This window comes from Stylophora pistillata, chromosome 11 (assembly GCF_964205215.1).
Source record: "Stylophora pistillata chromosome 11, jaStyPist1.2, whole genome shotgun sequence".
NCBI classification, from domain to species: domain Eukaryota; kingdom Metazoa; phylum Cnidaria; class Anthozoa; order Scleractinia; family Pocilloporidae; genus Stylophora; species Stylophora pistillata.
Window position 1 is genome coordinate 15,246,462 of NC_142529.1, and position 15,804 is coordinate 15,262,265.

Below are 15,804 nucleotides of genomic sequence, written 5' to 3' on the forward strand. Positions count from 1 at the left end.
AGTTTAGTACACACTATTGCAAAACTAGTGTTGACAAGTCAAGTAATTTCCTTCAAAAATACCCCTGCTAGCAAGGAATTCAGTTCGAAAAGCTGTCGAAGGAAAGTGGAATTTAATCATGGAGTAATGATTCCTTACTCAGAGTTACAACAAACGCAGAACATAAATCTTAATGTTTTAAGGCTTCATAGTTTACTTCTGTTCCTAGACACATTGCTATCATTTCGTCTAATTGGTCAAATTCCTGTTGAAGGAGCAACATTTCTCTCATCTTAGAAAGACAACTGGTGAAGTATAAACCATTTCAGCTCGATCACAGAAGTAAGCAAGTTTGCATTAATGATTTTCATTGCCTTGATATTCAAACATCCCGTCCTTTTGCCTGAAGATTATTACAATTTCGCTCATGATATCTTTTTCCCAGAAAATGCGAATATAGTTCCGCAGTTAAACTTAAACGTCATGTTTAGCCTTTGTATTTTGAATTCGCAATTTTTTTCTCAAAGAAGCTGCGTGGTATTGTTTGCTTTAATGCTGATTTTTAAGTGCGACTTCAAACCGGAAATCCAAAAATAAAGAGCCACGAAAATTTTTATTCTCGTCAGGCATAAGGAGGTCTAATTTCTTATCTGTTTTGAAATGTTCAACTCGACACCGAGCTTGGTTTGAAAACCAGCGCATTTTGAAGTTCAGAGTTATGGTGGTTGCTTGACGTACAGCTCCACGTTGTTGAAAAATATAGACTTATCTGTTATAAAAAGTTCTTTTGTACATTTTTTTGGGTTCAGTTGAGATAATCAGAGGGCTAGATAGCCAAATTTAAATTCAGACTTTTTGCACTATTTTCCGGCCGCAATTTTAGTGAACCAAAGATACACCCACCACAATTGCGACTCCATACTAGGCTCTTTAAATTTGCGCAAAACATTTCGACGAATATCTCAAGTTTAGAAAACAAAGAGACCTAAAAATTAGAGAGTTATTTCTTAACCTATCTCCTATAACATTGAAATTTCTTAACGAATGCACTGAAGATCTATCTGTCGATGCGTGACAGCGAAAACAAGCAGTTGCTGACAGATAAAAATCATCGCAATAATAAGAAAACAAAAAAAGACTTACCATACAGAACAGTTAAATAGCGCGCCGGGAGGAGAAGTAAACTCAAAATGCTCATGAGACATAGCGAATCTGGCAATGAATAACGCAGCGGAGTGATCTAGTCCAAGCGAGATCTGCTTTTAATTTGTTGAAATTACCAAGATTAACTGATAAGTAAACGATATATATCACCTTGTGGACCTCAATGGGAAATGAGTATTCCCTGGACAATTTGACACGTATTCATCAATAACAATTGATACTGATCTGGTAGCAATCGATCCGCGAAGTGACAGTTACCCATGCATGGTCTCAAGTTCCTGTTCAAACAATAAAGTTTCCATTCTGCGTGTACGGGTGTCTGTGTGCACACCACTTCCTAGAAAAGGGTCAATTGCCCGTTTGATGTAATTAAAGAACAATTGGACGATTAAAAAATTGCGTTTGGTGCATTTGCAGAAAACGATCCCAAAATTGTTTAACTATCAATGTAAGTGTCCCGTAGCGACAGGCCTAGGTGACATGAGTGTGCCGTGAAACAAAAGCCTTTAATTAAGACATAAATCATATACACGTCGGTCAGTTTCATTTTCGGCGTGGTTTCGCGTCATCGAAGGACATCGATTAGTGTAGCAAGCACTTAAGTCTTTTAGATTAAGCCTTCAACTCTATGAGATGAACCGCAGTAAGCGCGCTTTCCAAAGAACTGTTGTCTTTCTGGATAAACGGCACAGAAGCGTGCCAAACAAGACTGAGCTGGGCAGGCTCACTACCGCCAAGCGGATTTCTGATTTATCATTTACAAAGAACGACAGCTCTTCCCAAATCGGAGAATTACTGGTGAGAGCATTTCCTCCCCTTACAGGAAAAGACCTTAGCATGTAAGTGCTGCTCCCTACATAATCTGTATCGTAGGCTAGAAAAATGGTTCCAGGGAAAAGAATGAGAAGTACCATAATAAAATAAGCGAAATGCCGAAAAGAGGCGAGATTGGATGTAAACGTGAATGAAAGAAAACTAAGGTTGCTGTAATATATATTCCTTTAGATGTCTTGCAATTACTAATAACATTGAGAATTTTTCGCCAAGTGAGAGGATTTATTGCATTTAAAATTGGTTACAAGGCAACACTTCGAACAACTTGCCAGTTTGCAATTATTTGTGACGTGATAAAAAAATGAAATGAAATGTTGGCCAATTTTATTGAGAACATCTTAGATGATAATCTTCCTTGTACCAGTGCACATTGAATTATTTAAACTTACAATACTCTTTTTCATGTGACATACTGTGCAATCTTTCTCTCATTGCTACAATCTAAAGCAAATACCACTAACACAAATGTCACAGTGCATGCGAAATTAATGTATGTACCTTGCAGAAATAAACCCAGAGTTAAATTCAATTCAACAGAAAAATTAGTGTGGGTAACTACAATCACCTTTCTGTCATTACTTTATTACACTAGCTTGGAAATAATAACATCGTATGCGAGAGGGCATGCAATGAGGACAGTGGCAACTGGCCTTCAAAGTGGCGTGCAGCTCATGAACCACTTTGGTGGAAGTAGAAAGAAAAAGATCTTTATATTTTTACCAAGTCAAGGTCTGTGTATATTTGAAATGTTACATATGTCAACCAAACCTTACATCTGCACAATGTGTTTAAGTTGTTATTGTCAAATGGAGCATAATTATGTCTTGGGCAATCTTTCTGTCATAATTTTAATTCAATTTAGCTTTCTATGAACTTATATTTATGCTCGATACTTTATTTACTTAATATCTAAGTAAGGACTGTCTTTCCCTGCAGCCTTGCAACTTCTAGCACAAATTAATAGGAAAATAACAAACCTCCGGTACTACACAGAACTTTCAGAAGAAATTGGTCATTTGTTACCTCATCACCCTAGGAATAGTGATGTGCATGACTACTGCAATTTTCCAAATATTAATAGAGTAGCAGAGGCTGGCTTTATCAAAATGCATACCTTAACATGAAACAATTCAAAGGTTGATGGCCTTTATGTCATAATTGTATCCACAAACACTTGCAACAGTCTTCTAAAAGCCCATTTCCAGTCAAATTTATAAAAAATTTATAGATTATAGACATTTGATCACCACATGTGCATGCATAACCTGTTCTCTCACCACAGCTCTGTCATCTTCCCCTTCATCATCAGCATCCACTTCCACATCTTCATTGTCCACAGTCAGTTTACCACCCACATCTGGAGCCTCTTCAACACCTTCAGCATCTCCAACCCTTGTACCACCAACATCTACAGCCACTTCTACATCTTCTTCATCAACAGTCAATTTACCACCAACATCTACAGCTACTTCAACATCTCCACCATCTGCAGTCACTTTACCACCAACATCTACAGCTACTTCAACATCTCCATCATCCACAGACACTTTACCATCCACATCTCTATCCACTGCCGCCTTAACATCTACATCATCACAGGCCACTTTACTGTCCCCATCTTCAAGCAGCCTTGTATCTACACTGCCACTTGCACAACCCCCCACATCCACTCCACTGGATCTGATGCCTTTGCCAGTTGATGGAGGTAACTGGAAAAAAGTTTTGTCAATATTTGAAATTAATTAAGCTTTTCAGATCCTTCACAAAAATTTGAAAATATCAATAATTACAAGTCTGAGTTGAAAGGTATCTGCTTATACTACCAACAGCTTGGAGTTTGTCTTTCCCTTTGTAATTCAATTTACTGACTAGTTATGTTATTTTCAGTGGGTACATCTCATCCTGCCAATTGAAAGTGCCTAGATGAAAATCGAAGAAGTATGACAAGTTCTAATTTAATTCTGAATTTTAAGTGTAATCTAAATTGCTTTTCACATCATAGCTTCTACGCGACGATATCTCACAGCAATGGCAACTGCCAGTGCAAGAGGACTGACATCAGGTATAACTGCACGTTTGTCTTATTTTTATTATTCGCTTTCTGCATTGGTGTTCTAAATGTGTATATGGGTGTGTATAGGATGATTACAATTTAAGTCTAATGTTACTCAACAGATGAGATCTCAGACTTGTCAGATGAGTCTGATTCAAACCAAGGCGGTGAGTTGGTGCAATTACAGTTTCAATTGATCTTAATGAAGATACCCAATAAATTCAATAGGAGAACACTTAATCACTTCGCCCCTTGCAGGCTCGTAACACTTTCAGAAGAAGCTGTTATTAAGCTTTCTTCTGATGTACAGCTTGCAAGGATTTATGTGAAACTACTCTGAATACAAGTATTTTCCTGAACAACACCTCTGAAAATGAAAAGTAACCTTTAGTTAATTTAAAGACCTTTCACAATTCTGCCATAGACCTGATCTTGATGTCTGCACCTTTTCCTCTGTTAGGCCACAATATGGGACCATCCATTGTATCATCTGACTCAGAAGATGACACTAATGGTGAGTAAAAGGATGTTCAAGTAAGTTAAAACTATAGACTTCTGAAGCATTATGTTATGTAGTAACCCACAGCTACAGGTATTCGTTCCAGTTCCAGTTCCAGTTAGACATATATAAATTTATTGGAAAAAACCCTACCAATCTGAGTCACACATCACTCAAGAAAGAATATAGACAAATATGGTATTAAGTGCTTCAATGGACTCATAAATAATGGACTTACTTAGGGATAACTACATATGAAAATTGGTGATTAGTCTGTATTATCCTACACTGAGGTAAAGGAAGTAATGATTTGTGGGATTATCATCTTTTACATCAAAGTACTTCCTATCTGTTATTTATTTATTTATTTTTTTTTTGCAGAAGTGATAGTTTACTCAGAAGAGGCTAGACTCTGTAAGTTCACCTTGATGTCTTACTGAAATAAATGGAAATCAATTTCCATTAATGCCTGTACCATGCTAACTTCCTTTTTTCCCATGCATCTGCTCAGAGAAAGATTACAAGAACCATTTTTAACAAAGCCAATGCATCTGTGTGTCTGTACTTTGGGAGATCACATCCTTGCAAGCATAATGCCCCAATCATTTAGTTTAATAAGTATATAAACTGTCATCTACATTATTCTTTATCAATGAACAAGTATACCTGTATTAATTCTATTATTTTGTCTCTCTAGATGGCTATGTCACTGATGATTATTCGATATCAGGAGTGATAACAGGTATATTTGCAATGAGTTTACCTCAGATAGTGCATTAAACAACAAACTGAGCACCAAAAGCACAGGTATACACAATGTCTAATCCAACTGAATACATTCATACACATTTACTACAATCACTCTCCTCATGGATATTATATATTCAAGGCTAAAAGATTATGGAAAAATTATTAAAATGTTTAAACCAAACGTTTTCAGCTGTTTGCCATCATCAGATGGCATCATCAGATGGCAAACAGCCGAAAACATTTGATTTAAACATTTTAATAATTTTTTTTAACAATTTTTTATCCTGGTATATAAAATATCCTTTATTAAGTGAACATCATGGAAACTCTCCTCATAATTCCCCATTTCTTATAGGTAAAGCTGTTCATAGCAGGACCAATGAGGTGCTGCAGTGCATTAATCTTTTAGAGGAAAGAGGGCAAAGCACAGCCATTTCATTTCTTATCCACTCTTTTGAAGAGGTAATTAGCTTGTTTAGCAGTATGTAGAAAAAGCCCACATAGGATGAGATCATCACTCATATCCTACCCTTTGATCGGCAGGGAAAAAGAAACTAATTTGCAGGTTTAAAAAAAAAAACCAGGAGCTACAAACAAGTCTGTCAAATAGAACCTGTTTTTTCTTTTGACCACCAACTGTGGGAAAATAGCTGTGAACAATTCAAATAGTACAGTCATGTTCATGAACATATCTTACTGTACTGTTTCTTTTTATCTTAGTTCACATGGCAAGGATCAGAGGATGGTCGCATAATGGTGGCTGTGCTTTTGCCCTTCAGCTGTCCTCTTGTTAGCAAGAGAAGACTGGTTAGGTTAGTTCACTCAGCATTTGCTTTTATTTTTTTATTGATTTTTCTCTGCCTACTCTGTCTCCACATTTTGTTTAACTCAAGTGTATTTGATATTTATTAACCTTCTCTGTATTTACTTTTTCAAGCATGCTCCACACTGTGGCAAACAGCCCAGATATTTACTTCTGGATTGCAAAGGACAGCAGCCATGAAGCCCAGAAAGGTAGCTAAACCTGATCTTTGGTTAAGAATGCAAAAGCAAATACACCTAAGTATTAATTTTAATCAGCTTTTTTTTTTCTAGCATTAAAGTAATAATTATAATTATCATAGTTGTCATGACTGTTGTTATTTTTGATATTAACATGAATATTAGGGTGATTTTGTGGATGTTATTATTAGCACAAGAGTGATTGTACTTTTCATTGCAGTCAGAGTAAAATATGGTATTTCACAAAGCCCTGGCATTGTGGTATTTGTTCTGGCCCCTTGCCATAGCAGAAACATGCCACAGTGCATGGAAATCTTTGAGGGTAAGCGTGATAATTTTGAAATTCGAAATCTATTTTGTGGTAATGTGAATGACACCTTTCATTTTTAAAAGTGTATCATTTGTCATTAAGGTCGTGACTGGGGTAGAATAATTTGCAAGCTCTTCTCTTTGCTTCACCAGTACTCTGATTATCCATAGATTGTTTATGATACCCCCCCTGCAAAAAAACCCAACAAACAAAAAAGGGACATGTACATGTCCCAAAAACATATTTTTTTCTAACTTCCATGTTCAACAAACACAAAATTTCCTCTGAAGGAATCTCTGCAAGGTCTTTAATAATCATCCCTGCAACAAGAATAGCTTCAATCTATTAATCTTTTTAACACTAACATGTTTTGTACCTTGTACCTTACAAGAAGCAAACTTGGATCGTGTGGGCCTTCAAGATTCCATTGGCAGAGCACAGGCTCTATGTTCTGCAATGAGGGATGAATGGTATGGAATGCAAACTTTCAGCTATTTATGTATTCAAAATTAAAAAGATTATAAAATCTAAAACATGAGAATGAAAGGTACTGACATGTACAGGTTCTTCTCTCAACAGGAAAAAGTTGGATGACTGGTGGAAACAAAGAAAAAGTCAAGAGCTACAGTACCAGGTACACAAGAAACCCCCCCCCCCCCAGTTTTGAATTCAATTCAAAAGAATACACTTACAAAATCACATTATTTTAATTTTACTCCCTGTTATATCCATTAGAAAACTTTAAATGTAAAAACAGGCATTACAGTCCAGCCCCAGTAATAACACCAACACTGCTAGCAGCTCCCAGGGAACCAGCTCCAACAATACTGTAAACAATCAGAAATGTACTCCCATTAGTTATCTCAAAGGATTTAATTGTAATACCTATTATACCCCTCAGAACAATTTATTTTTTTAAACAGGCATTACAGTCCAGCCCCAGCAGTAACACCAACACTGCCAGTAGCTCCCAGGGAACCAGCTCTAACAATATTGTCAACAATCAAGATAAAACCTCTGTAAGTTATCATATGCTTTCTCTCTGATCTTAAGTTCTGATACATGTAAGGTTTGGAAAAATTAAGAATGAAATGTACTCCCATAAGTCATCTACACTAATTAATAATCTAATGTCATGGTATGTAAAGAGTATACAGTGATTTTCCATTTCAATATACCTATGCAGGCATGTTTGTTTTATAATAATTGTGTGCACCGTGTCCAGCATTCTCTCTAATCTTAAGTTTAGGTCCACAAGAGGTCTGAACAAATTAAGAATGAAGTGTACTCTGATTATTTAACTCAACTAATTCATAATCTAAAGTTGTGTCAAGTGTATACAGTGATTTTCCATTTAAATATACCTACCCATGTATGTTTATTTTATAATTGTGTACACTGTGATATGCCTTATCTGTTATAATAATATCCATCATAATAATGTTTGTCTTTATAGAAAATAAGGGCTCTACGCAGGGCAAGGATGACAGCACCACCAACTAATGGTGGTGGAACAACCATTTTCATCCGTATTGGCAATGGAAAAAAGTTTTCCAGGGCCTTTGAAAATAATGCCTTTTTCCAAGTAAGAATATAATGTAATATATACTACATGATACATGATGATGTTGGTGATAGTAAGTGATGTATGTTTTCTTTTTTGATGATATCAAAACAATAAATAGGAAGTCTATGACTGGATTGGTTCGCTCGTTGAAGTACCACTCCACTTCACGCTACAGAGAAGAAGGGAAGTGGTGAGGCACTCCGATTGTCTACAAGGGGACGAAGTCCTGGACCTTTTAGAGAGGGTATGTTTCAATCAGAACCCACTTTAGTTTTTTCATTGTCTTGAAATAACGCATTCCCATTCAATCCACATTTAGTTCTGAAAATTAATTAACTCTTAATTCTCTAAAATCATTAAATACCAAAGAACAGCATGGGCTAGGGTAGCATAATAAGTTATTTTAAGTGTGACCTTTCATCATAATGGTCTAATTTTAAATTCTTTATCAAATTTTCAGAATACTGAGGAGATGACTACCTCGGAGCTGTCACTGGTAGGTGCAAAAGTCATTTACTAGAAAATAGGGGTTTCATTCTCAATTTCAGATAGAATGTCAAGTTTGTATTAAATGATGATCAAACTCTGTTTTTATTTGGAACTGCACTTATATTAGCATATTAACATCGATCTGGTATCCTTAGATTATTTCCCTTCATAAATGCCCCAGGTGACTTGTAAGCCAGGACTCCTATGACATGACATTTCTAGATTATTCCCCTTCATAATCCCCCCAGGGCTGCCGTTGACCAGCTCTCCGTGAGCCGTGTCCGGTTACGACCTGGTATCCTTAGATCATACCCCTTGGTAATCCCCCCAGGACCGCCGTTGACCAGCTCTCCGTGAGCCGTGTCCGGTTGCGACCTGGTATCCTTAGATCATACCCCTTGGTAATCCCCCCAGGGCCGCCGTTGACCAGCTCTCCGTGAGCCGTGTCCGGTTGCGACCTGGTGTCCTTAGATCATAACCCTTCGTAATCCCCCCAGGACCGCCGTTGACCAGCTCTCCGTGAGCCGTGTCCGGTTACGACCTGGTATCCTTAGATCATACCCCTTGGTAATCCCCCTAGGGCCGCCGTTGACCAGCTCTCCGTGAGCCGTGTCCGGTTGCGACCTGGTGTCCTTAGATCATAACCCTTCGTAATCCCCCCAGGACCGCCGTTGACCAGCTCTCCGTGAGCCGTGTCCGGTTACGACCTGGTATCCTTAGATCATACCCCTTGGTAATCCCCCTAGGGCCGCCGTTGACCAGCTCTCCGTGAGCCGTGTCCGGTTGCGACCTGGTGTCCTTAGATCATAACCCTTCGTAATCCCCCCAGGACCGCCGTTGACCAGCTCTCCGTGAGCCGTGTCCGGTTGCGACCTGGTATCCTTAGATCATACCCCTTGGTAACCCCCCCGGGGCTGCCGTTGACCAGCTCTCCGTGAGCCGTGTCCAGTTACGACCTGGTATCCTTAGATCATACCCCTTGGTAATCCCCCCAGGGGCGCCGTTGACCAGCTCTCCGTGAGCCGTGTCCGGTTGCGACCTGGTATCCTTAGATCATACCCCTTCGCAATCCCCCCAGGGCCGCCGTTGACCAGGTCTCCGTGAGCCGTGTCCGGTTACGACCTGGTATCCTTAGATCATACCCCTTGGTAATCTCCCCAGGGGCGCCGTTGACCAGCTCTCCGTGAGCCGTGTCCGGTTGCGACCTGGTATCCTTAGATCATACCCCTTCGTAATCCCCCCAGGGCCGCCGTTGACCAGCTCTCCGTGAGCCGTGTCCGGTTACGACCTGGTATCCTTAGATCATACCCCTTGGTAATCTCCCCAGGGCCGCCGTTGACCAGCTCTCCATGAGCCGTGTCCGGTTGCGACCTGGTATCCTTAGATCATACCCCTTCGTGATCCCTCCAGGGCCACTGTTGACCAGCTATTCCTTAGCTGTGTCCAATGCGACCTGGTATCCTTTAATTATTCTCCCTCCATAACCCTTCCCCCATCCAGCTGAAGCTACTTTGACCAGGCTCTTCCTATCTATTTTTAAATTATTCTTTTATTTTATAATTCAGCCAGACAGTAAGCACTGTGCATTGTGAGGTATTCCCTTACTCTTCTCCTCACCCCAAAATCACTGTTATGAAGTGTCCCCTAACCTTAACTCTAACCTGATGTTTTTAATTTGTGGCTAATGATAACCCTTAACAGGATACTTCATGATAAGTGTCATTCTTTGCCATGATCATTCCTTAAAAATAAATTTATATATATATATACTTTTTTCTGATGACTCCCCCCGGCCATGTACTTTATAGTGCACTATACTATTTTTATTTCTTGTTATTATAATGATGGTCATAGCTCATTCTACAGATGTTCAATCGAAAAGCCATCTAGGTTTGTTAATTATGACATTTCTTCCCTGTTTTCCATGATTAAAAGTGTTAAGAATGAAATGATTTATGACTCAATTTCTTATGGTCTTCCTTTTGAAACTTCCTGGGTGTGTTGCTGTTGGCCTTTCAACTTGTTCTCTAGTTTTTGATAAAAGCAAGAAGGACATCATTTGTAGAGTTATCTTCCTCTCCAGAGTTGATGGAATCATTGTCGTTCTCATTGTTACCACTTGCATGGCTTTCACTTTGCTCTACTTAACTTTAGCTAAGTTGGGGTTTTCACTGTCTTGCAAGTTGTTTACATTCTTCAAACCAATCTTTCCCAGAATAATCAGGAAGAGTCTTTCCTGTGTTTTTGTGGTGGTTTCTTTTTTGTTATCCTTTGCCTGCTCTCCTCTTTTCTTCTTATCGAGCTGCATCACCTTGATATGCTGGAGGTTATCAACCACACATGTTGCCTTCACGATCCCTTGCTTTTCTAGTAACATTGGCTTACCCTGAAGCAAGGAGAACAATTTGCTGACTTCTAGCAGAGCAGATGCAGTGTGTCGAGCTCAAGATGTTAAATGCAACACAAGATGAAGATACTTGAAGAGAGAAGCCAAAGTTAGGGAGGCATATTCAAGATGTCTGCAATGACACCATGTCCCTAAAAGAGTGTAGACGTTGAGAGTGTTTTGCTAGCTGTTTGGCAACGATGCAGCATACCTGACACAGCTCTTGTGAAGATACCATTTCACTTATGCCAAGAAAGCAGAACTACCAAAAACCTCAATCAAGAAGTCAGAGACCAAGTCAAGATACGACATACCTCGCACAGCTCTTGCAAAGCCACCACTTTAGTAATGCCACGAGAGTAGAACTACCATGAAACTCAAGCTAGAAGTCAGAGATTAAGCGTACTGCTTCATGTATCCTGAAGAGTATGGCATGGATGAGAAGTACAAAAGCGACTCTCGCAGATGCATGGTGACAAGGAAGAGCTTGACAATGCTAAAGATGAGCGAAGAGATATTGCAGACGACTAACGCGATAAAATGTCTCTTAATAAGAGTACCCTGGTTTTGAAATCTGTTGTGATGGAAACAGTCATAATTATAAATGCAGAAGAATTATTAAGACAAATGCATGTAGTACATGTAGTGTTATCTAAATGGTATAAAATCCATGTAAAATCTATAATTGCTAAGATACTTTAAAAAGTGTTGGGATGAAAAGTCATGCAAATGCAGAGGAGATATAACTACATAAGCAGAATCATGTTTATACACTTTTTGTTTGTTTCTGAACATGTAGATGCATCTAAATAGTATGAAATCATGTAAATTCTATAATTAATAAGAATTACTTTGAAAATTTTTTGGATGGAAACACTCATATATATACTTCTTGTTTATTTTTGAACATTTAGATTTGTCGAAATAGTGTAAAATCATGTAACCTCTACAATTACTGAGATACTTTGGAAATTGTTGGAATGGAAACGGTCATGTATGAACTTTTTGTTTATTTTTGAAAATGTAGTTTTCATTTAAATACAAAACTATACAATTACTAACATATTTAGTGTGACCTCCCTCCTTCCAACATTTCATTCAGGGAGATGGTTCCCCCTTAAATCCATTATTTTTATATAAACTCACCTCCAACCCCACCCCTCCCCCCCTTCTGAACCCTAAGGGGTCCAAATTGTATGACAGTTTTCAGAGATGGGCCAGTGAATAATTTAAATTCTCTGGATAATACTTCCCAGCAGCACCTACACAAGGGTGGTATGCCACTCATGGGATGAGTGGCATATCACCCTCTGCCTTTGTTTCATTGCAGGTGTCATTCAAGGGAAACTACCCCTCAGACGAAGAGGAACTCTCAGAGACAATGAAAGGTAAACAAAATAGTAAATAGAATAAGCATGACCAATGTTAACACCACCAACTTCATATTTATATTCAAAACTCTTCTTTATCAAACTTGCTTGTGCAGTGTTTGTGCCATGGTGAAGCACAGTGAGGCACCTGTTTCTTCCAGTAAATGAACAAAATAAATTATAATGGTTGTGAATTTGATTGGGGGGTACATCCCAAAATATCTCCAACAAGCCCCTTAGCTTGTTATTTTTATCATCAGTTGATGGTATGTAAACATGAACAACCCTCATTTTTGCCTTTATTCTAGTGAGCACATTACAACATTCAACTAATCTCTCACTTTTCCCTCTATGTTACATGGAAACAAAAGATGGAGCCAGGCAGGTAAAAAAAAAGAGAAAGGAAAAAAGATCTCACAAGGATCGAAAGGGAAAGAGAAAGAGGGAAGATCCCAAACACTAAAAATAAATTGTGTTACATCCCTCATGATCAGTAATACCAGTAAACTTGATCATACCAAGACAAAGGCAGATCCCAAATTACTACTAAATTCATTTCATGTGTACCTCACCTAACCATAAGTATACAAGTGCAAATGATATTCTATTACAATATTAGGGTTTTTTCTTGTTTACAATACTGGTTATGTGTAAAAGGAACACAACTTTTTTCTTCAACTTTTCCTTTCAAGTAGTAAATAGAAATAGATAACATGTACAGTGGAAGCTCGATTTAATGAAGTGCCAAGGGACTGGGGAAATTGCTTACTTATATGGAGGGTTCGTTATAATTATAGAGGTTCTACAGCATTCCTATTACTGTAACTTTAGCCAGGCTGGAACTGAAGTATCAGTTCATTATACCAACAACTTCGTTGTATAGAGGTTCATTAAATCGAGGTTCCACTGTCCCAATAACTTAAAATCTCCTACTTAAACCTTTAAAGGGACTTGGATCTAATTTCTCCATACAATATCATCCTTCAATCACACACAAGGCCATGAAGGTTTGAGGAAATGATCATTAACTGGAGAAGCTCTTGATAAATAAACAAACTCTCCTTGTCAGCACCTTAGGAAATGTGTAGAGAACAGTATGGAGAATGTGCATACTAATGCTAGAGTGTAGAGGGTTGATACAAGTCATACCAAAGTTGAATGAACACAACATGTTAAGGCTACAATACAACAATGACTGCATTCATTCAGAAAGTGTACTGTTAACCCTTTAAACCCTAATATCAGGAGGGGATATTCTCAATACCTGTCTTAATACATTTCCAAAGTGTTAACAACAAAAATTAGTTTTAACAATCTAGAGTGTGTTTAGTTGGTGATGACATTTCCTTCATTTTTGTGACCTGAATGTGTAATTCAGGGGTGACATTGTAAGGAGAAGTTAGATGCTAGTCACTCATAGGAGTCAAAGGATTAATCATAGCCTTAGCTTTTTAAGATAGTGATTCCCTATAAAGTTGTGTTCATTCAGTTCAGTGAAGATCCACTATACCATGCCTCTGTTATAATTAGGCCGTATGTTCATTGAGTCCAGAATCTTCATAATAAGGCTGTAAGGATTTCTGCTAACACATTGACTAAAGGATCATCTCCATTTCTTCCAAAGAAAAAAAAAGTACTTAAGATTAAGAGGTTGTCTCCCTTATTTCCACTCGGTCAGTTTTGTGTCAAAAATAATTTTGCCTGATTTATAGGGGCCAGAATATGCTTAAGTTTGCCATTTCAAATAATTATATTGAGAGGGTAATTCAAACTTTCTTTGCAAACTAGAAAGGTTTTTAAGCAATCTGATATGAATTTCGTAGCTGAACTATGCAAATCAAATATTTAGCAATGTTACAAATATGCCTATAATTCAATTTTCAAGATCTTGCAAAAGTCCCTAAATAATTATGGCCCCCAATGCAGTCAGAAAACTATTTCGAATCAAACCAGATCTAATTTAGTTCTTTCCTAAGTATAATATTTCTGTTGAAAGAGTTTCAGGCGAAATTGACTGAGTGGAAATAAAAGAGAAAGCCTCTTAAGCCCTATAGATCAAATTTCGGATGCCTCAGAATCCCTTGTTAGTTGTCAGTGTAGATGGGCTGGATGTAACCAAGGTTACATTTAATAGTAAGACAACTCAACATTTTTCCACTAGCTAAGGCCAAAGGAACATCCAGTGAGAGACAAAAATCCTCATATTTACAAGCACTTAAGTAATTTTCTAAGCTGCAAGCCTAAATATTCAGCCGGGTTATTTTATTATTTTTTCTCTTATTGTGAATGAGAGTTTGAAAAACATAGTTAAGTAGCCATATCACTGTGCTCAGAAGTGTTACCTCCTGGTCGAGGTTTTCGAGACACAAGTTTGCTTTAAAAGGCTGCTACTTTTGGCTACTTAAGTAAAAAGGAAAGGAATTGCGTTGCAAGGTGATGGAATGGTTTAAAAAATCTCGCTATAAACCATAGGTTGCTTTATTTGAGTTTAAAAAAGTGTACATAATTTTATAGTGAACGTAAAGATGAGACCTTTAATTTCTTCTATCGAAATCAAGTGAAGAACTTAAGTGAAAATAAGGGATACAAGTATTCCCCTGCGTACTTCACCATCAAATTTTTACGTTTTACAATAAAATAAGGATTACTAAAGTTCTTGTCTGTGTTAAGTCCCATTCGAGCGAAGTTTTAATCAAGTGTAGATTAAAGTGTATCCTTCTTTACCCGAAATGACTACACCTGACCCGGGGTTTTCATGCTTTGAGAAAACTTCAGTTTCCAATATATTTGCTCCAACTTCTTTTATACCTTCCCTTTGAATTCTATCGCTGAAACTTAAAAACGTACGAAGTACTCACCCAATGATCAAGGTTCTTGCAAAGACACCACTACCCGCCATCGTCCTCCTCAATCAGTGTTTGACTCGTTCCCAGTCTTTCTCGTTATTACTCTAACCGCGCTCGACAAAAATTCGAGCTCCATTAGTTATCGAGCTCGATTAGTTATCGAGCTCGATAAGTTATCGAGCTCGATAAGTTATCGAGCTCGATTAGCAATCGTACTCGATTAGTAATCGAGCTCGACTTGTAGTTATCGAGCTCGATTATAAAACGTGGTTTGCTCATCGAGCAGGAATGGTAATCGAGTACGGCAAATGCATATCGAGCTCGGTTGCCCAGGAACAAAATGTGATCCCTTCGATTTTATCCTGTCACCTTTTCGACATTCCCTTGTATGAGGGTTGAAGTGTTTGCGCAGTGAATGCGGAATCATCAAGAGTGACTTTCTGCATAAAATGATTGTGTCTATGAGCTATAGAATACATTTGTTCCATTTTGCACATTTCATCAGTGAGTTGTTCAAACTTGAGTGCTTTCTCACATCTGACATAAAATACTCAT

The 15,804-nt window shown here is 38.1% G+C and overlaps 2 protein-coding genes and 1 long non-coding RNA gene across 7 annotated transcripts; 2 read left to right on the forward strand and 1 right to left on the reverse strand.

Moving 5' to 3' along the window:
- Window positions 1-2,178: 2,178 nt before the first annotated feature.
- On the reverse strand, window positions 2,179-15,594 carry LOC148720236 (uncharacterized). 5 transcript variants are annotated; one of them, XR_015993522.1, is made up of 6 exons: window positions 15,262-15,594; window positions 7,356-7,418; window positions 6,975-7,185; window positions 4,954-5,032; window positions 4,435-4,538; window positions 2,179-3,686 (listed from the first exon to the last, which is right to left on the reverse strand). It is a non-coding gene; the product is annotated as an uncharacterized LOC148720236 (long non-coding RNA). The 5 variants fall into 5 exon arrangements; XR_015993524.1 differs by having other exon boundaries at window positions 2,179-3,896; XR_015993525.1 differs by having other exon boundaries at window positions 4,416-4,538.
- LOC148720237 (uncharacterized) lies at window positions 4,916-6,761 on the forward strand. Its single transcript, XM_088739050.1, has 7 exons — window positions 4,916-4,943; window positions 5,227-5,271; window positions 5,635-5,741; window positions 6,000-6,091; window positions 6,217-6,293; window positions 6,502-6,603; window positions 6,694-6,761. Exons 4-7 carry the CDS (start codon window positions 6,033-6,035, stop codon window positions 6,759-6,761), a joined length of 306 nt encoding a protein of 101 aa, XP_088595176.1. The 5' UTR covers window positions 4,916-4,943; window positions 5,227-5,271; window positions 5,635-5,741; window positions 6,000-6,032.
- Window positions 7,176-15,055, forward strand: LOC148720238 (uncharacterized). Its single transcript, XM_088739709.1, has 7 exons — window positions 7,176-7,225; window positions 7,515-7,610; window positions 8,048-8,176; window positions 8,277-8,402; window positions 8,619-8,654; window positions 12,364-12,421; window positions 12,775-15,055. The coding sequence occupies exons 3-7, from the start codon at window positions 8,075-8,077 to the stop codon at window positions 12,864-12,866; spliced, it is 414 nt and encodes a 137-aa protein (XP_088595835.1). The 5' UTR covers window positions 7,176-7,225; window positions 7,515-7,610; window positions 8,048-8,074; the 3' UTR covers window positions 12,867-15,055.
- Window positions 15,595-15,804: the final 210 nt, after the last annotated feature.